The sequence below is a fragment of the Lagenorhynchus albirostris genome, chromosome 13 (genome assembly GCF_949774975.1).
Source record: "Lagenorhynchus albirostris chromosome 13, mLagAlb1.1, whole genome shotgun sequence".
NCBI lineage: Eukaryota > Metazoa > Chordata > Mammalia > Artiodactyla > Delphinidae > Lagenorhynchus > Lagenorhynchus albirostris.
This window is the reverse complement of record NC_083107.1, coordinates 81,482,086-81,504,317: the sequence shown is the minus strand read 5'-3', so window position 1 is coordinate 81,504,317 and position 22,232 is coordinate 81,482,086. Positions and strand designations below refer to the sequence as shown.

The following is a 22,232-nucleotide window of genomic DNA, read 5'->3' as shown; positions in this document are numbered from 1 at the left end:
GAGCTGGGCAGAGCTGACCAAAACAATCTAGAGAGAGAAAGCTATTCTCACCAGCGGTGTCATTAGCAAGCTGACTTTTAGACTGTGTACCTTTTGGTCACTGAATTAGAGAAATTGTCATTGCAAAATAAGGAGAACCCATACAGTTCCAAACCCCTGAGCCTAGGGGGTGGGTGTGCACCCCCTTCAGATCCCATCATCAGCCCGACAGAGGGAGGGAGAAGAACGGTTTCAGGCAACCGGCTGAGGGCACTTGGCACGTCTCCACGCGTTCCAGCACCCGAGCCACGGAAGAGTCCTCCTAGGGAAGAGATCCCACCTGCCGTGCCCTCAGCCAAGTCACTCCAGCTCGAGGCTCCAAAGTCCCTGGCATCAGCCAGTGCTCGGGGCTGATAGTGACAGCTACCGCACGCCAGCCCGGTGCCAGGCGCTGTGCTAAGCTTCCAGAAACCTCCAGAACCACCGTGAGGAGCATCGATGTTCGATGTCAGGGTCCATCAGAATTACCTGAGGACCTCTTCAAACACTGATGCTGGGTCCCCCCAGACATAGGTAAGTATCCCCAAACATTGCATGGGTAATATCCATCGTCTATCTAAAATTCAAGTCTACCTGGATGCCCTGTAATTTGTTCGGCCATCCCACCCCCCGGGTTTCTGAAACAGCAGGTCTAGGGTGGGGCTTGATAATTTGCACTTCCGGTAATTTCCTGGATGAAGATGATGTGGCTGGCCTGAGGGCCACACTTTGAGAACCACCGAGGAAGGTGACAGTACTATCCCCATTTTACAGGTGAGTAAATGGGGCACAGAGAGGTTCAGCAGCTTGTCCAGGACCAAACAGCCGTGACTGGGGCCGACAGCCTGGCTCCTGACCTGCTCATGAACCACGTGCTGAAGCACCCCAACAAGAAGAGGTGCAGGGCTTCCCTGGTGCCGCAGTGGTTGAGGGTCCGCCTGCCGATGCAGGGGACACAGGTTCGTGCCCCGGTCCGGGAAGATCCCACATGCCGCAGAGCGGCTGGGCCCGTGAGCCATGGCCACTGAGCCTGCGCGTCCGGAGCCTGTGCTCCGCGACGGGAGAGGCCACAACAGTGAGAGGCCCGCGTACCGCAAAAAAAAAAAAAAAAAAGAAAAAAGAAGAGGTGCAGCAGCCTCCCCTGGCGGCTGTCTCCTTACCTGCCTCCCGGCCTCAATCCATTCTCCACACAAAGCCAGAAGGATTCTTTTCAAACTGAAGTTGAATCACATCACTCCTTTGCCCAAAACCCTTCGATGTCTCCCATCGTGCTCACAGTAAAATCCACGTCCGCCCTGTGGCCCTCAGGCTACTCATCTGTCCCCTGCTTCCTCTCTGACCTTATTTCCTGACCTCCTCCCCTGGTTCACTCTTCTCCAGGCATGCTGGCTTTCTTGCTGGTCCTGGGACACACCGGGCAGACTCCTGCCTCAGCTGCCTCAGGGCCTTTGCACTGGCTGTTTCCTCTGCTTGAACACTCTTTCTCCGTGTATCCCCATCGCTCCCTCATTTCATTCAGGTCTCCGCTGCAATGCCGCTTCATCCGAATCTTCCCCAGTCACCCTACCTAAGACAGCACCCACCTCCTTCGCTCTCTATCCCCTGCTCCTGACCTATATTTCTTTGTAGCACTTATCACAAAGCAACATTTTATATGTATTATGTACTTAGCTACACACTTGTTTATTGTGTTCTTGTATGTCTCCATTCACTAAAAGGTAAGCTCCACGAAAGCAAGTCGTTTGTGGTTTTTTTAAATCAATTTTTATTGGAGTTTAGTTGATTTACAATGTTTTGTTAGTTTCTGCTGTACAGCAAAGTGAATCAGTTATACATATACATATAGCCACTCTTTTTTAGATTCTTTTCCCATACAGGTCATTACAGAGTACTGAGTAGAGTTCCCTGAGCTGTGCAGTAGGTTCTTATTAGTTACCTATTTCATATATAGTAGCGTGTGTATGTCAATCCCAATCTCCCAATTTATCCCTCCCCCCACTTTCCCCCTTGGTAACCATAAGTTTGTTTTCTACATCTGTGACTAAATTTCTGTTTTGTAAATAGGTTCATTTGTACCATTTTTTCAGATTCTACATATAAGTGATATCATAGGTTATTTGTCTTTCTCTGTCTGACTTACTTCACTCAGTATGACAATCTCTAGGTCCAAGTCATCTGTGTTCATCACTGCCTAGAACAGTGTCTGGCATAGAGTGGGTACTTGAGAAAAAATATTAAATGAATAGATTTTGTGTGTCCACCCAGTTCTCATCCAACTCATTGTTGCCAATGAAAGATGCCAACCTGTTATACAAATAGTGTTAGACACTTTTATGCAAAATTATTGTTCAAAATATCTGTCAGAAATGTCTGAAAAATACTAATCATCACGTTAACCTGGCTTTGGGAAATAAACACAGAAGCGAAATACCTAGTTCCATGTAGGGTACATCCCAGCCCCACTTACAAGAAGCTGCCTTTTTACTGTGCTACCGCCTGCTCGGAACTTAAAGTGTTAACACACATGGGCTATTCCCCAGCAGCAACTCAACATTCAAGCAGAGGCCTGGAATTAAAACGTCTCCATTTGTCTTTAGTCAAATGGTAGTTCTAATTATAGCATTCAGACTGGCATGCACATGTATTTACTCATCTCTAGCCTTGGCTTCTAATGAAGAGTTAGTGCCTTCTACCTTGGAAAATGGATGACAAATTATTACAATGTGTTCTGGGGTTGTGTATGATTAGAGCAGGGGGGTTAAGGAAGCTCGGGGTGTTATCCATTTCTATCATTATGCCATCACATTACACCTAGTGCGTGTGGCCAGGGCCACGGCAGGCACGTGGGGAATGAAGCTGCTAGTCTAGATCCCATGGGGAAAGAAAGCAGGTTCATCCCTAGAAGCATAGAAAGGCAGGAGCCGGGAGACCCCAGTTCTGGTCCTTGCCCTGCCCTGACTGGCTGGTAACCCCAGAAAAGCCATTTAGCGACTGGCTGAGGGGCTCATGACACCTCCTTTGTGTGCCCCTGGTGTGCCGCTAATACAGCAAATAGCAGGTGCTCAATAAATATTTGTAAAATGACGGAACTGTGTGAATAAATGAATTAATGAATGAAAAGCACTCAGCCTACTTTGGATTTCATTTCTGACAGCACGTCTCTTACCTACGCTGCCCCACAGTCATAAGATCCCGGTGAGCCCTATTTTCTTGTAGCAGATTCTTGCATATTCAGAGGTGCCGGGGCCTTAGGAATTCAACACATCTTTTTGGAGGGACACAGCTGAACCCATAACATGCCCCTCCTTGGGGGTGGGGGCAGCCTGCATCCCATGATGGTCATCATGGGGACGTAAAGGCCTGGCCCCCTGCTCCAACTTAGGGAACTTGGAAGGGCTGCAGAGCAACCCTGGGAGTAGCTGAGATCCCCCAAGCCCACTGTTAGGCATCGTCTGGCCAGCAGGGCGGCCCTCTTTCCTCCCACAGACGGTGATCCCAGAGCACTGCCCTCGCTAACCTGCCTGAACTCATTCTCTGTCTCAGGACGAGCTTCCTGGGGGACCCACCCTGCGTGGGGAGACGGGCCCCCAACGCACCACACACGGCAGCCAAAGGAGGGTTCCCCCTACAGTCGCATAGTGAAAGGACACACTTGCTCCAAGGGTGATGCCCTTGCTCAGAAGCTTCCAGAAACTGCCCCGATTCCTTTTATGAGCAGATGTGGGAACTTCCTCCCGTTGATACTTCATCCCACTTTGGTGATCTCCTGGTGTATAAGCCTTGGTCTGGGTGACTTATAGCTATTTTCAGTTTTTATTCATTCCTCCACTTGAGAGAGATTCGTTGGACCTCTGCTATAGGCCAGGCTCATGCTACATGCCAGGGACACCCAGGAGCTCAGGATTGCAGCTCCCTGCCCTCAAGCTGCTCAAACCCAGGTGGGGAGGGAGAGACGAGCAAGTGCCTGGAATACAGGGGGGGCGTGTGGCAGGGGAAGTCCCAGTCTGCGGGGGAGAGGGGCTGTCCAGAAGCGAGGATGGGACCCAGCTTGGGGCTGGCGTACCAGACGGTGAGTCCTGTGGGAGGATGCTTCTGGGAAGATGACACTGCAGGTGTTCCTGACGTATCTTGGGAATGACAAGCGGTTTAGTGTGTCTGGAGCAAAGGGAGGACGATGGAGAAGCAGTAGGGGGTGGAGAGGGAGGGCAGGGGCCAGGTCTCGAAGGGGCTTGAAGTACGGGCAGAGGAGTGACTCTTAGAAGCTGAGTGCGGTGTTCAGGTTGGCGGCAGCTGGGCGGCTCTCTGGGCACAGTGGGCAGGGAGTGGATGAACGGGATGCGGATAGTAATGGACATTATGGGGTCACGCAGAAGAACGTGTGCCTCCAAACTTGGCCCAGCTCTGAGGATGGTCCTCATGCAGCCCTCGTGTCCCTTGCAGGGAAGAACAGCCTGGGCGTGAGTTCCTGGGGGGACCACGCTGCTTTACGGGGACCCTCCGATGCATCACATTGTTTCACGGTCACCACCCCGCCCCTGAGCCAATGGCCATCTGTGAACAGTAAAGGGAAATTCCATGTCAAAATGTGCCCAGATTGTCAGTCGCTCTGCCTTACTTTTGGAATTCAGCTTCAGAGCCTCTAACAGCTGCCTGCACTCCCAGCTAAAATATTAAAAGAAATATTTTTGTTAACAGAACTTCTCTGCTTTGCTAGAATCTTGCTGTACATTTGTAATGATTTTCTGGGCTCCTTGGAAGGCTAAGGAACAGCACAGAAAGAGAGGGTAGGGAAGGACCAGGGCAGCGCTGCTGATTTACACACCAACAATCAAGCGACCTGTCCGCTCACCTCTGCCGTCCTAAAATCACCTTCCCAGTTTAAAAGAAAAAGTGCACACGAGCCCAACACAGACATGACAGTGTGGAAAATCAGCACCAGTGCTTGCCCTGTCTCCGCTGAGGACAGAAGTCAGACCCCTTGCTGACCTGGGCCCCCTCTCTGTACGACCTTAGTTTTTCCACATTGCGGTAGCTGGAGTTAAAACTTGGAGTTAGAAGGTCCCCAAGATACTATTTAGCTCACCCCTTCACCTCGGCTTACAGATTGGAAAACCAAACTAGAGGGGGCAGTTACTTTGTATATACCAAGAAATAAAAATAAAATATATTTAAAAGATTGATGGGTTCATATATGAATGTACAATGAACAAATAATTAAATTCCACAGGTTACAAAACCAGCTGTAGGCAGCTCTCCACCATCCTAGTCAGGCCACACTGCAATGTCTGAGGCTTCCGGTGGCTGTAGGATTTGTGGAAGGGTCTGGCATGTGGCCTGGGAAAGAAAGGAGTTAAATAGTAACTGTTAGTCTCCACCCCCTTCCCTTTCCAGTCCTGAGGTTTAACCTGAATCCTACTCGTTCCTCGTGGGGGGCTTTTTTTTTTTTTTTAATAGCTTAGTCCTTAATCTGGCCTACTGATGCAACTTCAACTCTGATCCACACACTCTGTTACCAGACTTCTCACATCGTAGGCATTGCATTATCATCATTCCAGATAAGAGAGAGATGGTAAAAAAATAAATGTTTCTGGTCACATTAACTTCACAGTTTCAGAACTAGACAGTTCGTAGCAGGAAATTGAAAGAGCTTGAGCCCTCGTTACAGATCAAATGCAAGAACACGTGACAAATCAAGAGAGGAAGAAAGGGGGCAGTAGACTGAGGACAGGAAAATGTGATCCAGTTTTCAAGAATGGAGAAACAGTGCAATCTAGAAACAAACTAGCAAGACTGACCGGTTCTGAGCAAAATTCCAGAATGATGTAATTTTTAAAAAATTTTTTCAGTTTTAGTTTTTTTATTGAAGTATAGTTGATTTACAATGTTGTGCTAATTTCTGCTATACAGCAAAGTGACTCAGTTATACACATATAAACCTTCCTTTTTAATATTCTCTTCCATTATGGTTTATCCCAGGATATTGAATATAGTTCCCTGTGCTATACAGTAGGACCTTGTTGTTTATCCATTCTAAATGTAATAGTTTGCATCTACTCACCCCAAACTCCCAATCCTTCCCTCTCCCTCCCCTGCCTTGATAACCACAGGTCTGTTCTCTGTGTCTGTGAGTCTGTTCCCGTTTCATAGATAGGTTCATTTGTGCCATATTATAGATTCCACATATAAGTGATACCATATGGTATTTGTCTTTCTCTTTCTGACTTACTTCACTTAGTATGATAATCTCTAGTTGCATCCGTGTTGCTGCAAATGGCATTATTTTGTTCTTTTTTATGGCTGAGTAGTATTCCATTGTATATATATATATATATATATATATATATATATATATATATATATCACATCTTCTTTATCCATTCATCTGTCAATGGACAGATAGGTTGCTTCCATGTTTTGGCTATTGTGAATAGTGCTGCTATGAACATAGGGGTGCTTTTATCTTTCTGAATTATAGTTTCTTCTGGATATATGCCCAGGAGTGGGATGGCTGGGTCATATGGTAATTCTACTTTTAGTTTTCTAAGGAACCTCCGTACTGTTTTCCGCAGTGGTTGCGCCAACTTACATTCCCACCAACAGTGTAGGAGGGCTCCCTTTTCTCCACACCCTCTCCAGCGTTTGTTATTTGTAGACTTTTTAATGATGGCCGTTCTGACTGGTGTGGGAGGTACCTCATTGTAGTTTTGATTTGCATTCCTCTAATAATTAGTGATGTTCAGCATCTTTTCTTGTGCCTGCTGGCTATCTGTATGTCTTCTTTGGAGAAATGTCTGTTAAGGTCTTCTGCCCATTTTTCGATTGGGTTGTTGTTTTTTTGTTGTTGAGTTGTATGAGCTGTTTGTATATTTCGGAGATTAAGCCCTTGACTGTTGCATCATTTGCAAATATTTCTTCCTGCAGAATGGTGTACTTTTTAAATGATTAGCGGGAAAAAAAGAGCTAATTGCTGGGAGCTGGTGAACAGTCACTGGGAACCAATCTCATTTCACTTTAATGAGGTTGTTAGGATGACAGCCCCGGGGAAGGCAAGGAGCTAAATCATCTTTATTTTAGCAAGAAAAATTGTCCACCTCGTTCCACAATTCTTTGTAAAAACAAAAGAAGCAGCAGCAGAATCTAGAGATGAACAATGACAGATGGCAATTGGTGGCCTCAGTGTGACAATAAGGGAGGCTGGTGTCACCAAACCTCACTTCCCAGCCCAAGTTGTCCACATACCTACAGGCCCATGAAGGTGCTGGTAGGGTCTCTGAGCCCGATGTGGTATCTCCGAAGGCCTAATGGGAAGCATGCTTTTACCCACAGGTCAGCCTGCATGTTAGCAGGGTGTAACAGAGGTGGGGGTGCGGTCTGGCTCTGTTCAGGCTGCGTGGGTTTGAGTTAGACATAAAATCTATCTCGATCTTTTTATCTCCAGCGACATGGAAATCTCCATTATCTGAAAAGCCTATTGCCACAAAACACCTACAAATCCCAGGTAATACATGATAAATCTCCTCTTAAACGCATAGCCACGCATGCAGTCAGGTAAAAGAAATCCCCGGGAGCCAAAAACAGCGGCAAAGCTGAGAACTCCAGCGCCTGCCCTTTGGGGACATTTGCCAAGTTCGGAAACAAGGAGGCTTGATGTTCACACTCTTTAGAAACCAGAACAAAACGGTGGACCTGCACGAGGTAGGGACTTGGAAATGAGACTCCTTCGAAATGCAGGATCCTTGGAGGCCATACCGTCAGTGACAAGGTGTAATGAAAGAATTAACAAAACGAGATGACAAGGAAACCTATGTCTCAACTCTCACTTGCTAAGGGGGAAAGAGAGGCCCCCATGAGAATCCATATCTACTTACCTGCCCTCATTGGGTTTGGGGTTTGAACTGACACTGTTTGGCCTGGAAACCAAAGTCAAGAAAGTATCTATGAGTGGCCTTGTGTTGATGGTTCCCCACGTGCAGAAACGAGAGCAAATTCTCTTTGGAGTGACCTGCCCTCAGCCCAAAGTGTATGGGATTTCCAAGATAGCTCCCAGCCATGTGTCATAAGATTAACCTTTACTGAGGACTTACCTTGTACTTCAATCCTTTACGTGTATTATCCCACTTAACGCTCACAACATCCTTTTGATGGTAGGTATTTTCCTTATTATTGTACCTCTGAAGGACATCCTTCAAATTTTTCAGGGTCCCTGATAGAGTTGATGTGGAAGCACTTAGAAGCACCCATGTCATAGGATGAATGTTTAGAGAGACTGGGGGCTTGGCTTGGAGAACAGCTGACCCACTGGAGGTCTGAGAGACACCCTCAGTTACTTAGAAGGCCATCTTGAATCTTGTTCTCAGCAGTTCCAGGGGCAGAATGGAGAACTTCAGACCCTCTCTAAGAAAGCCATTCCTAACGGGAGAGCACCAGGCATGCCATAATGGAGAGCTCTCTGCAATGCATATGGTTCAACAGAGGCACAGTAAGGATGCTGCCAAAGGGACCGCTGGCTTGAGAGGGATGCCAGACCCGAGATGTCAAGCCCCTCTTCCAACCCCTTAGAATCCTACAGATCAAACAGGGAAGGATCATGCGTAGGGATATTCCTTCCCCCTCCCTTCCTTCCACAACTGTTTACTGAGCACCTACTACATGCCAGGCACCATTCTAGCTAGAGATGCATTTATGTTGCTTTGTCTCTAGTGAAGGAAACAGACAGTGAACAAAATAATTTGAGATAATAATGCTAAGAAGAAAATAGTGATGAGACAGACTGGCAGAGAGCCGGATGGGAGCTCGTTATTAGGAAGTCATGAAAGGGATGGGGTTTGAGCTGAGACCTGAATGTCAAGTAAGAGCCAACCACAGAGAGAGTCCCAGGGTGCAAGAAGCGCGGAGATGTAGCGTAGGGCCAGCCTGGTACAGCTGGAGCCCAGGTGCAGTCATAAGGCGGTGGGAAGGTTTCGTTCCACTTTCTATTGGGAAGAATGATCACGTGTTAGCTTCAATGAGACCCAAGGTATTGATAGCTAAGATCCGTATAATCATTGAGAAAGTGAAAATTCGCCCTGCTGGCAGGCAAACCGAGGTAAACGAGGTTTCCAACAGGACATGGATGAAGCTAACCGAACAACAACAACAAAACAAAGAAACCGAGGCAAGGCCATCCTGCAGCCGCAAAATGACTAACACACTCCCTAGAATCCCGGAGCACAAGGCCAATCACGAGGCTCCTTTCCAAGACGGCCTTGGGCTCCTGGCTGCAGCGAGCCCCGTAAGCCCAGCACTGGGGCTGCAGGAATGCTCTTGGGGCTGCTCTACGTGGAGGCTGCCATGGAATCACGACAGTATTAGCCAGCATTACTCTTAACAGCTGCCAGGAAGTTTGCTAAGAGCTTTACACATACTTTGGGACATTGCATGTTGCCGCGACCCTCTGGGGTGACTGCTGTTATTACCACCTTCCTCCGAGGGGGTAAGACCGGGATTGAGACAGGAAAACTATAAGTGGCACAAAGGGGATTGAGACAGAGTCTGCCCCATAAAGAAGCTTGCCCGACAGCTATCTGCAAACCAGGGCCTGATTCGCCAGCAAAGCTGCTCTCAGCATTGAGTGCTGGCGAGGGCAGGAGCTAGCGCTCGCATCCAGGTCTGACCCCTAAGTGCTTGCTCATAACCACCATTATTGTACCACCTTTCTGCAGGTAAAGTCACTAAGTGAATCTCAGACCTGATGCAAAATGCAGGAGGCATCCCATATTAGTGCCCTTGTTCCCGGGAGAATTTACAAGATGCAAATGCAAACGCATCCTCTCTCCCCGGAGGGCACTAATCACCCATAATTCAGACGTCATGAGAGTTGGTAACCTGGAGCAAAGCACCTTTCTTCCACGAGCAGCTGCAGCATTTTAAGGGCCTTTCCCGGGCCCGGGTTCAGTTTGTGAAGTCTTCCGGGGACCCTTGTGATTTACAGATTCCCCGCTAATTTGTAGAACCAATGTGCCTGAGGCAGCTGTTGGCCTTTGCAGTAATTAAAACAAGGCTAATATTGGCAAAATAATAAGCAGGAAATCGTGAACGTTCCATCAGTAAACAAAATATTTTTCCACGCAATTTGGTTGTGCAGCCCGAAACTCTTGTATCCCCCAGCATTTGCTTCAAATATTCCTTCGTCCTCAAAAATCACTGTCAGATGTTTTCCTCTAACAAGGCTTCCCTGACTCCTTCCTTTAGAAAAGGACAGAAGATTCCCTCTTGGAGAGGGAGTAAAGAGAGGTCGGAGAACATGGGTCCTGGGAGGAGCTGATGCGGGGTTGATCCCAAGCTGCCCAACTTTCTGGCTTCAGGAGCGCAGGCAAGCTGTCGGAGCCTCTGTTTCTTCATCTGTAAGCTGGGGTGAAGACAAATCAGACACCAGCATGAAGCCACCCAGCACAGGGACTACAGGGGAGGCAGACGGATGAAGTGGCTCAGCCAGGGTCACACTGAGGGTGAGGCCGGAGCTAGGATGGAGTCGGCCTGACACAAATCCTGCGCTCTGTACCTGGCCAGGTGCTCTCTTCCAGAGCCCCTCCCCCAACCTGCCCAAGCGCTCCCAGCTGCAGCACAGCCCAGGTCAGAGACCACGTGGGAGCCAAGCCTGGAGCAGGCGTGAGGTCTGCCAGCCCGGGCTCCTGGGGACACGGACCTGCGTGAGTCAGTGGGGGGCAGGGGGATAAGGCATGTGGACTCAGATGGGGGCTCGGAAGGCCAAAGCCAAGGCCGTCTGGTCCACTATTAGAGTGTAGCTTGTCCCCTTGTCTTGGGAAAAAAACCAATCCTATGAGCCACTGACACCACGGCCCTTGGGCTGGAAGGCACCTGGGCTAATATTCAGACTGTAAGTACTGGTGCAGTTGTTAAAATACTGATATCCACCCAGAGCAACTGGAAAAGAGCTGCCCCTTCTCCTCCACCCCTCACCTCTGCACACCTGCATGCGGGAGGCCTCCAGTCCTTTCCGACCGGCCAGGCCAGGGCCCTACCTGTTGTTAAAGCCTCACCCCAGCCCTGAGCCACTGTTCGCCGAGGGCCCGCTGCTGGATTCCATCACGGACACCTTATCACACTCATTCTCACAGCGCCTCAAACCTGAAAGACGCCTGGCTTCTTTCGGGAGCCCTGGGAAGACTGTTGGAGAGGTACCTGGTGTTTCTAGGCCCGGCAGAGGATGCAAAGCTACAGACTGCCCCCTGCTGCCTCAGACGAGTATTGCAATCATCCCCAATTCGACTTCTTTCTCCTGAAACGCACTCAGCTGCCTCTTAGTGGGAAGTTACAGAATATAGAAAACAATAAAGAAAATAAAGACAATTGCCCAGAATAGTTTTTCCACTGCTCCCAACTTCCAGGAATCCAGAGCCTCCAGAGTAGCAACTACTGAGTTTCTTTTCTGCACAAAGTAACACTGTTTATGAGGGATGCAGTTCCCTGCAAATAACAATTTAAGACGAGACCCAAAATGGCTGTCAGCAGGGGCTCTGGTCCCGGCACCGCATCTCCTGCCCGTGTAAGCAGTGAGGGTGGTGATTTTCCTGAGCCCCCAGGCTCTGCACCCAAATCCAGACGTGATCAGCCCTCCGCACAAGGCTGTCACGATGCGTCAGGGAGAAATGCAGGTGAGCACACTCTCAGTCCTAAAGTGCTATACATATGCTATTTTTAATGTAATTATCTATCAGGGAATATTTAAATGATATCCCAGAGCCTAGATTGGTATTGAAAATGTAGAGCGCCTAATTGCTGGAAATTTTCAAGGACGCTCCTGGGGAAAACGGGGGTAGTTAGCGTTAGGCAGCCATGTGGCACGAGCACAGAAGACTTGATACAGCAGGCCTGAGACTGCTGTCCTCAGAAAGCCTGCTCATAAGACTGGCCCTTCGCTGGTGTCTGGGACCCTGGATTTCGGGAGGGTTCCCTCCATCCCCTGAAAAGAACGGCTCACTGTGCATAACCAGTTTGTGCCCCAGTATGATTTAAGCTGAGCCCTTGCCTTCCTCCCGGGAGTCTGGGATTTGGGTATGTGCTAGGCAGAGGGTGCCTACGTGACAGCCCCCTGGGAGCTGAGTCTCCAAGGGGCCCCTCTGGTGGACAACGTTTCACATGTGTTGTCACGACTCGCTGCTGGGGAATTGAGCTCATCCGTGTGGCTCGACCGGACGAGGGTTCTGGAAGCTTGCGCCTGGTTTCCTCTGGACTTCAAATCACGTGCCGTTTCCCTTTGCTGATTTTGCTTTGTTTCCTTTTGCCATAATAAATCACAGCCGTGAGTATCACCACAGGCTGAGTCCTGGGAGCCCTCCTAGCGGATCATCAACCTGGGGTGGTCTTGGAGACCCCGACACACCACCCGGCTCCCAGTTCTGGCAAGACCAGTAGAGCTGACACAATCAGGCCTTGCTGGAGAGCAACGTTGAATCTATACACTGAATCTATACACTGAATCTACACACTGAATCTACACACTGAATCTACACACTGAATCTATACACTGAATCTATACACTGAAAGTCATTAAAATGTCTGTGTGCTTTGACCCACAATCCCATTCTGGGAATGTGTCCTGTTGAAACAATTCAACAGAAAGAAACAGAGGCAGGAAGATATTCATCACAGCTAATGCCACACCTGAAAACAAAATAAATGCCCAAGAACAGAAAAAATGGCTAAGTAAATTAAGGTATATCAACTCTAAGAAACGGATTAAAGTGAGAGGTATGAAAAGAGAAACACGAAAAGATGTTTCCAATAGGCTCACTTTTTTTTTTTTTAAGCTGCATACAAAATGGTGGGGACATTGACAGCAAGTATATAACAAGCAGTAAGATGGAAAGTGTTTTCAAAAGTGAAAGTGGTTGGGCTGGGTTGGACGACAAAGGGGTGTCGATTTAGCTGCAGCTAAATTACCTTTCATGATGCTGTCCTAGGAAACTAAGAAACTTTCTGGGGACTTGGTAGGAGCAGTTGGAAAGGTGTGAACCGTGGCCCTGAATCCTTTCTTTATTTTCACCGCCTTTTATAAAGCCTTCAAGGTGTGTGCACGCAGGGAAAAGGGGATTAGTGTTGAGCCAACATTTTTATCCGGGTAAGGGAGGTGTAGCGGAGAAGAAGGAGGGCTGAAAGATGCAGACAAACATTTCCTGGCAGCGCCCCTGCCTTCCCCGAGCCCCGCTTCTCCCGGCACCCCATCCCCACCCTCTCCTCCACTGACCCTCATTTCTGCTCCCTCCCGACGCTTGCTCAGCTCTTTAAACCTGCTCCAAGGGCTCCCCGCAAGGCTCTCGGGCCCCTCCGCCCTACCCCGCAGTGGGGAACTACAGTTAAGGACTCTCTCTAGACGGCCAACACGGAAGGGGCGGAGTCTACACGAAGCGGGCGGGGCTCCTCGAGCAAGCCCCGCCCCCACCTCCCAGCCCAGCGGGGCCTCCCCCAGCTTTGGGGACCTCGCCAGGTGCTGCTCCCACCTGGCCTAGTCTGCAGTGCCTGTCACTGGGCACACCTGAGCCCAGGCTGTACAGATCTACCAGCACTGTGGTTAAGGTCCTTCTTGGGGTTGAGATAAACCCGATAAAATACAGCTCCAGCAACCCCCCAAATCCAGGGATTTTTGTCCTCTCTCAGAAAGTCATATATAAAGTAATATCACAAGTTGTGAGGTGTGCAAGGGGCAATGACTTTCTCTGGGACACCTAGCAAGTCACTGGCAGAGCTGGGACTGGAACCCGGTGTCCTGATTCCACGGGGCTGGGGAGGTGGGGTGGAGGGTCGTCCCGGGCTGGGGCTCAGTGAGACCCGCCCAGAGGGAATCTGGGTGCTTTTCCAGGTCAGTGACTGTGGAAAGAAAATGTTCAAGCTGGACTGGCAGGTGCAATCTTTTCTCCCATCAACATTTTATTTTGGAAATTTCTAAACACATTAGAAAGTTGAGGGCTTCCCTGGTGGCGCAGTGGTTAAGAATCCGCCTGCCAATTCAGGGGACACGGGTTCGAGCCCTGGTCCGGGAAGATCCCACATGCCTCGGAGCAGCTAAGCCCGTGCGCCACAACTACTGAGCCTGCTCTCTAGATCCCGCGAGCCACAACTACTGAAGCCCGTGCGCCTAGAGCCCGTGCTCCGCAACAAAGAGAAGCCACCGCAATGGGAACCCCGCGCAACGCAACGAAGAGTAGCCCCCGCTCGCAGCAACTAGAGGAAGCCGGTGCGCGGCAATGAAGACCCAATGCAGCCAAAAATAAATAAATAAATAAGTTTATAAAAAAAAAAAGGTTGAAAGACTGGTACAGTGAACATCCACATACCCATCCCCTAGATTTACAATTAACACCTTACTGTATTTGCTTTGTTGACATCGATCCATCCCTCTACCATCGATCAGTCTGAAATAGTTTCTAAATAAATTTTAATTTTTTACAACCAAGCCCCATGGAAATATTCAGCCTCCCCATACATCAGGCACTTGGTCATCCTGGACGCCCCCTGCTGGCCTTCTTGGTCCTGTTCCTTGTCTCTGGAGCATGTGGCCAGGGGAGCCAGGCCAAGGTATCTGAGCAAACTGCACGGCTGTTCCAGGCTGTTCCAGGCTGTTGCAAGCTACTCTGTACCCAGTCCGCAGTCAGCCTTATGGGTGGTTTTCCACATAGCAGGCACTGTGCTCTCAAAATGCACTCACGGGGCCCCTTCCAGAGGTTCCAGGAGGTCAGAGCCGCCACTCCTCAGGCACAGCAGGGACCTGTCCTGGTTGTGCTGGGGTCACAAACACCCAAGAGAGAGCAACCGCCAGGGAAGCCTGCTTCTGGGCCCCAGGGGTTTTCAGTTCATCTTTTTTGGAGACAAACTTCAAAGTCACCAAATGCCAGCCATTCTCATCCCAGCTCTGGAAGAAGCACAGAGGGAGGAGGAGAGACAGGGTCCCAGCCCCACAGCCTCTGCGTTTACTCTGATGTCCCAGCAGGTCACACCCGCTCAGTTCCTTCCTCATACAAGTGCTGGCAGCTCTTTGTGGCCCGGCGGCTCTCACCCCGTCTCCTCCACTCCAGCCCTCTACCAAGGCCAGCGTGGGCTCCACCACCTCCTCTCACCTGGACCACGGCCATGTCACCTCACCTGCTCGTCCTTTCCTGATCTTCTTTGCCCTGCGGCTTGAAGGCAGCAATGTCCCCATTGTGCACAAGCTCTCGACACAGCTCCAAACAGCCCGGGGCCCGGGGCCCCCCCTCCAGCCCCCATGCCCCTGCTCAAATACCAATGTTCTCTCTTGCATCCAAGCTTTTGCATTTGCCCCAGTTTTTCCACCTGGTAAATCCTTTTCACCCATGAAGACCCAACCCCCTGGCACCTCCTTCATGAGAGCAGGATCCAGAAGAGGTGCCCAGGGCGGGGCACGCACAGGAGGGTTGGTGTGTTGGCTGCATCTGTGCCCGCACGCTGGGGCGCTTCATGCTCCCTCCACGTAGCAGGGCTGTGTGTGTGTGTGTGTGTGTGTGTGTGGCCATCCGCCCCAGTATCTGCTTCCCAGTCATGCAGAGCTGGGAGCACCACGCCCAGCTGGGTTAGCCCACCGAAAAGTTTCATGGGAAGAACCATGACTCTGCCAACACACAGCGGGTAAGAAGGAGCTGAGAGCCCCAGAAGTGTGGCGTGCCCGGGGCAGCAGCCACGGGGGGCGGTGTCTGAGGAGGTCCGAGCAAGAGAGGCCTGGGAGAGGTCACACGCATGCGCGCGCGCACGCACACCCCTGCACCCATGGGAAGCCACCCCACCCCTGGGCTCCAGAGAACCACATCAGCTGGGTACCGACAGCCTTTTCTCCTCCTCTGCCCGGGATGGGCCTCCGGTGGGCAGGAGCCCTGCTGGCGCCCCCCAGGCCCCGACGGCCGCGCGGGCGGCCCTGGGAGCTGATGGTGTGCAGCGGGGCCAGCTGTGGAGGGTCTAGAGGCCGGACGAGGAGCCAGCGGCGCTGGTGCGGACCCTGCCCCCGCCCCCCAGAGGCACCCCGCACCTAACTCAGGGTCTAGGAAGCTTCTGGAGAAAGAGAGACGAGAGACAGGGGTGAGAGGGAGTAAGCCAGGTAAAGGGCGGTGGTGGAAAAGCGCTTGGGCTGCGGGGGGAGAACCTGAGCCGGGGAAGGTGAGGGAGCCCAGCCTTGGGCAGACTCAACAGAGTGAACAGCAGGGCCCGGCAAGGGGGGCGGGGCAGCCGCACCTGGTGCATCGGGGAGCCCATCAGCCCTTTGCAATAAGCCCTGCAGCTGGAGCTCACGGGATAAAGTGCACCGGCGGGTGGGGGCAGCCATGACGCCGTGGCTGCAGCCTGGGGCGGGATGCTGGCCCTCTGACCCAGCAAAGGACGTGCCTGCAAGCATCACTCAGTCCAGAAGTTCCTAGGAGAGCTGCCCTGTCAGGCTGCCGTGGCGGGCAAGACGGGCCTGGTCCCGGCTGCACGGAGCCCTCACTCTCAGGACAAGGCAGCCAAAGAGCAACAGAGGCACAAGGAGCAAAGTGTGGCTGGTGTCAGGAGGAAACGGACTGGGCAGAGTGCACGCCTTGTTTTTCCAGGAGCTCACAGAGGCCTCTCTGAGCAGGTGGCATTCAGGCTGAGACCTGAAGTATGAGAAGGGGCCACGGAGGAGTCTGGTGTATTTAAAAAAAAAAAACACCACCACATAAAGAACATGCATGTGGCCAAGGCGGTCAGTGAGGGGACAAGAGCCGTAGGAGGAAACACCCACGCACTTACTAAAGTCTAGGTACTTTTTTTCAAATGTCATAAGACGCCCTGGAGGGTCTTAAGCAAGAGGCTGATGTGACCAATTTACAGTTTAAATGACCAGTCTGGCCGCTATGCTTAGAAAGAATTGAAATGCTGGGCAGGGGTGACGACGTTTAAGAAACTGGGGACAGCAGGGCAATGTGGTGGCCTGAGCTCGGGTGGAGGAAGTGGAGCTGGGGATCTGTGGAAGAACGCAAGGAATGTTCTGGTGGTAGAATTACGAGAATTGCTGATGGATTGGAGAGAGAGAGAGAGAGTGTGTGTGTGTGTGTGTGTGTATGTGTTGGGGTATAGGGGACATGTACAAAGACAGGACCGTCTAGTGCCATTTAATTTTTCCAACTAATAATAGAATAAAGGAAGTTTTCTTTTTGAAAAAAGGAAAAAGAAAAATAAATTAGAAGAACAGTACAATGGAAACCATGAAAGAAGAGTTAAAATCCTAGGGAACAGGGCAAGAAGATCCAACATACCTTCAAACTGAGCTCCCCAAGGAGAGAATGGGGGACATGAACTACTTGAAGAGAAAATGAGAACTTTCCAGAACCACAGAAATACGTGAATGCACAGATACTGGAGGATGTGCTCCACAACCACAGGAGGGAAAACAAGCAAGGAAGGCACAGGGTCCAGAATGAGGGGAATCCCAGCATGGTGGTCCTGGAGAGCAGCCAGCCCCAGGGAGAGAGAGGACCCAGGGTCCCAGGGCTCAGGCTCTGGAGAAAATTTTTTTTCTTTTTTTGGCCGTGCTGCGTGGCCTAGTTCCCAGACCAGGGATCGAACCCAGGGTCCCTGCAGTGAGAGCGCCAAGTTCCAGCCACGGGACTGCCAGGGAATTCCCTGGAGAAAACATTTAAAAGAAATTGTTTATGACCTGATGCATTTGATTGTGTGGAAAATAATATTGAGAGGGAGCCTTACAATTTATTTGGAGAGTTTGGAATCAATGATCAGTACATAGAAACCTAAGATAATCAGGGAAAATGTCATTATTAACGCTAGAAAAAATTCTAATCTGCACAAAGAAAGGAACGGGGATCATATTATGCAATAAGTAGTATAATTAGTTCATCAATGAATAGGATTTATATAATTAGAAGGATATAAACAATACATATCAAGTGAACCAACATCTATAATGCAATGATTTTGGAAGAAATGGGGAAGAAGAAAGGGTGAAGAATGCTAATTCATTATCTCCCCTAGTAGAAAGCCAGTAGGTAAGCTTACATTTTTAGGACCTCAAGAAATGGCAGTGCACGTTTATTCTTTCAGAATATGGAGGTGAAAGGCTTGAAGAAACAGCTAAGAAACTGACTCTAGGTTGTGGGTCTCACGGGCTCTGAGGATTGGGGCAGAGAAACTTGCTTTTCTTCCAAGTCTTAGAGAATTGTTTGACTTTTAAAAAATAGATTAAAAATTAAACTACCAGCACAGCTGACACCATTTTTCTCATTGTCACTTTCCCTCCCCCGCCCTACCTTCCTCTGCCACACGCACTGGAAGGTTGCCAGGCTTTGGGGAAGTGAAAACTTGTTTTTCTTCGAGAAATACTGGCAGATACCCCAGCTGACCCCGGCACAGGGTGAGCCAGCATCCGGGTTCCTGACGCACCTGCTACACCCTCTGGCATCAGTTTCCACTCCATTGAAATGTGCGTTCATTTTACAGGCTCCACCAGAAACACTTGTTGATGCTTGGCGTCTGTTCCACTTACTGATTTTAGTTCCTCCGTGATGTAATCCATGCATCCGTGGCAGCAACTGATTCCTGTGACCCGGGGACAAACATGGTCAAAATGTCGCAGGGAGGACTCACACTGCCACTGTGTTTTCTATCCAGGGGTCAGAATTGGAGTTTCCTGAAAGACTGTGACCCCATGGTAAGACAAACCACGTTCCTGTCCGACATACTTGCACTTAGAATGTTTATTTATTCATCTAATGTTTATTGAGGACCTACTGTGTGCTTGATGCTGAAGTGTACAGAGACCAATAAAATACAACCTTGTGTCAAGAAACTCGGGGTCTGGTGGGAAAGAAAAGACTTACGTAGAGTATTTAGAAATTACTTTTCCCCAGTGTTTCTTGATTTTAGTGAGACGAACGCATTGGAAACGACAGGCATCAGCTGCTGAAATGTTTTCCTTTGCCTGAGGATGTCTGCAGTGTAGAGTGAGGTGGGGTTGGCGCCACAAAGAGAATGAGTTTGGGTGAACACGCTTTGTAAACTAATTCCCTGTGTCTAATATCACCACCGCCAGTCCATCCTCCACCAGAGTGATTTTCCTAAACTGCAAAACTGACTATATCTCTCCCTGGCTTAGAAGCCTTCAGCAAATCTGCATTTTCCAGGATGGTTCACAACACTTCCCATGATCCAACCTTGCCTCCCTCCCCGGCCTCCTTGCTCACCCCACGGTGACCCACAGGTTTTTTTTTTTTTTTTTTTTTTTTTGTGGTACGCGGGCTTCTCACTGTTGTGGCCTCTTCCATTGTGGAGCACAGGCTCCAGACGCGCAGGCTCAGCGGCCATGGCTCACGGGCCCAGCCGCTCCGCGGCATGTGGGATCTTCCCGGAACGGGGCACGAACCCGCGTCCCCTGCATCGGCAGGCGGACTCTCAACCACTGCGCCACCAGGGAAGCCCACACAGGCTCTCTTTTATCCATGCCTCTGTGCATGCTGTTCTCCTGCCTGAAATTCCCTTCCCACTTTGTCAGCCTGATGGCCTCCTATTCATCCTTCAAGACCCCGCCCGAATGGCTCCTTCTGAGAAATCTCCCCTTCCTGAGCAAGCATGTGGTCTTCACCCACCGGCACGTCTAACCCGTTTCTTGGGAACATTGTGTAATCGTGCAGCCAGCAATCTCACCTGGCCGTGGGCTCCCTTGGCGAAAGAGTAAAGATGGCTTCACTACTGCACAAACACCCCCAGCACCCAATAACTATTTAGCACTCAGTTCACGTTGGAGGAATGAACAAATGGGAGAAGGAATCTGGCTGTATAAAGCGTGGTTAGAGGCCAGATTGGAAGCCAAGCAGTGTAACAAGCCAACCAAGGTGGTGGCCACACTGGCCTGGCCCTTGTGGGCTTTAGGGAAGGTTTGACATCTGTATGGCTGGCCTTGAGGGGTTGCCGTCTGCCCTGCGATCGAAGATTGAGTTCATGGGGCCTGAATTCCTACCCTGAGCCCCTGCCCAGGCTCTTAGGCGACAGAGCCTCTCCCTGCCCCGGGCTGTGTATGAGCAACCTGACGCCTGAAACCCTCGGCCCGCCCAGACGATGGGACCACCTCAGCGTGGACTTTGCCGGCTGAGAGCCCCGATCCTATTTCTTAACACTGGTCCTGGCTCTTATGTTTGACACGGGGCAGCACAAAGTTAACTCTAAACAAGGGCAGGGAAGGCGCATCAGATTCGTCATAACTCAGACATTTACTCACTCCTCCATCCATCAGTTACGGAAGTCACCAGAAAGCATGTCCAGGGCAGCACCGCTCCTAAGACCCCAAAACTGGAAACAAACCCAAATCCCCCCGTGGCAGAACAGATAAATAACTTGTGGAGGATTCACCCAAATCACACGGCGGAATACCGTTTAGCACTGAGAACCAAGGGCCTGCCACCGCACACGGGAACACAGGTGAATCTCAGGAACACATCCTTGAGAGAAAGGAGCCAGAGGGAAGAGACCGGGACCTGATAGGTAGAGTTCAACACCAGGCAAAACAAGTCAAGCCCAGGTCGCCCTGGAGGTCGGGGCAGTGACTGAGGGGTTGAAAGGAGGCATCTGAGGTGGGTCGCGTTCTATTTCCTGGTCCAGGTGGGGCTGCACGGCACTCATCGCGTGGGCGCTGGTTGAGCTGTACAGTTGCGACTGGTGCACTTTTCTGTGTGCGCGTTAGATTTCAAGTCAAAATCAACCAAAAAACATGGCGTCCCCACCACGTGTGAGGCGGTGTCTTAGGCCTGGGGGTGGGGTGGAGGGGGTTTAGGGCGTGGTCCCTCCCTCGGCTGGCCAAGCATCACGGTGAAGGGGTCCTGGAAGCACCTGTGTAGGGAGCCCTGGGTGCAAGGAGGAGGGAGTGTGCATCTCTCGGCTGGAGAGTTGAGTCCCGGGTCCGGAGCGGAATCTGGGGTCGGATCACCCAGAGGCTGCTTCCTGCAGAGGCCATCTTCTCCCGCCTCCCTTCTCTTTCCTGCTCAGGCCTCTCCTGTTTTCCCACAGCCGGTGACCCTAACAGTCCCCTCTCCTCAGGGCAACAAGAAGGAGTCCCGGGAAGTTGCTGGAGTGCGTGCCTCTCTTCTCTGACACGGTCCCCAATTCCACGAACCAGGCTGTGGGCAGCAGGGTGGACACGCCCCTGGGGAAAGCCCACATCAGCCTGGACTTCTCCTTTGTGGAAGGAATCCGGAAGAAGGAGCTGGAAGACGAGCTACGGCCCATCCAGGAGGAGGGCCAGGCGGGCCTGGCCCCGGCGGGTGTGGGGCAGCGGGGACGCTGCTGTGGGTCCGGCACCTGTGCCCCGGGCAGCACCCCTGCATAAGCCGGGGGTCGTCATCTCTGAGCCCCATGCGAGCCTTAAGAGGCCTCCTGGATCATCTGCGCACCCGACATGGAGAGGGCTCAAGAACCTGCCTGAGGCCATATAGCCGGCAACAGTGGGGCTTCCCTAAGGGTCAGGGCCCCATGAGGGGTCAGGAGCGCCGTCCACTGGGCTCGGATCCTGCTGACTCAGCAGCTGCAGCCTTGGGCGCGTTGCTGGGGCCTCTGCGCCACCGTTTCCCCACCCGTAGCATGGTGTGTTCGTTTCCTGTCGCTGCTGTAACCAGTGACCACAAGCTGAGAGGCTCAAAGCAACACATACATGTTGTCTCGCGGTCCTGGAGGCCAGAAATCCAACGTGGGTCTCACTGGACTGAACTCAAGGCGCTGGCAGCGCTGCATTCCTTTCTGGAGGCTGGAGGAATCTGATTCCTCACCTTCTCCAACTTCGGGAAGCTGCTCACATCCCTTGGCCCATGGCTCCTTCATCCTCAAGGGCAGCAGCGTGGTATCTTCAAATCTCTCTTCCTCTCTCCCTCCCCCACCTTTAAGGACCCTGTGATTACACTGACTCACCCTGATCAGCTCATGGTCCTCAATTTAATCACATCTGCAAAGTCCCTTTTGCATGCAAGGTGACATATGCGTGGTCCCATGGACACCTTTGGGGAGCCACTTTTCTGCCTACCACGTATAGGGATAAAATGGTACATTTTGGGGCTTCCCTGGTGGCGCAGTGGTTGAGAGTCCGCCTGCCGATGCAGGGGACACGGGTTCATGCCCCGGTCCGGGAAGATCCCACATGCCGCGGAGCGGCTGGGCCCGTGAGCCACAACTACTGAGCCTGCGCGTCAGGAGCCTGT

The 22,232-nt window shown here is 51.0% G+C and overlaps 1 protein-coding gene across 1 annotated transcript; it reads left to right on the top strand.

Annotated features, from left to right (window-relative positions):
- Positions 1-15,795: 15,795 nt before the first annotated feature.
- Positions 15,796-21,370, top strand: C13H2orf50 (chromosome 13 C2orf50 homolog). The gene is given in 5 exon segments (XM_060168983.1): positions 15,796-15,854; positions 15,856-15,979; positions 18,548-18,703; positions 21,082-21,096; positions 21,098-21,370. Coding segments are annotated over 5 exon segments (627 nt in total).
- The last annotated feature ends 862 nt before the right edge of the window (positions 21,371-22,232 follow it).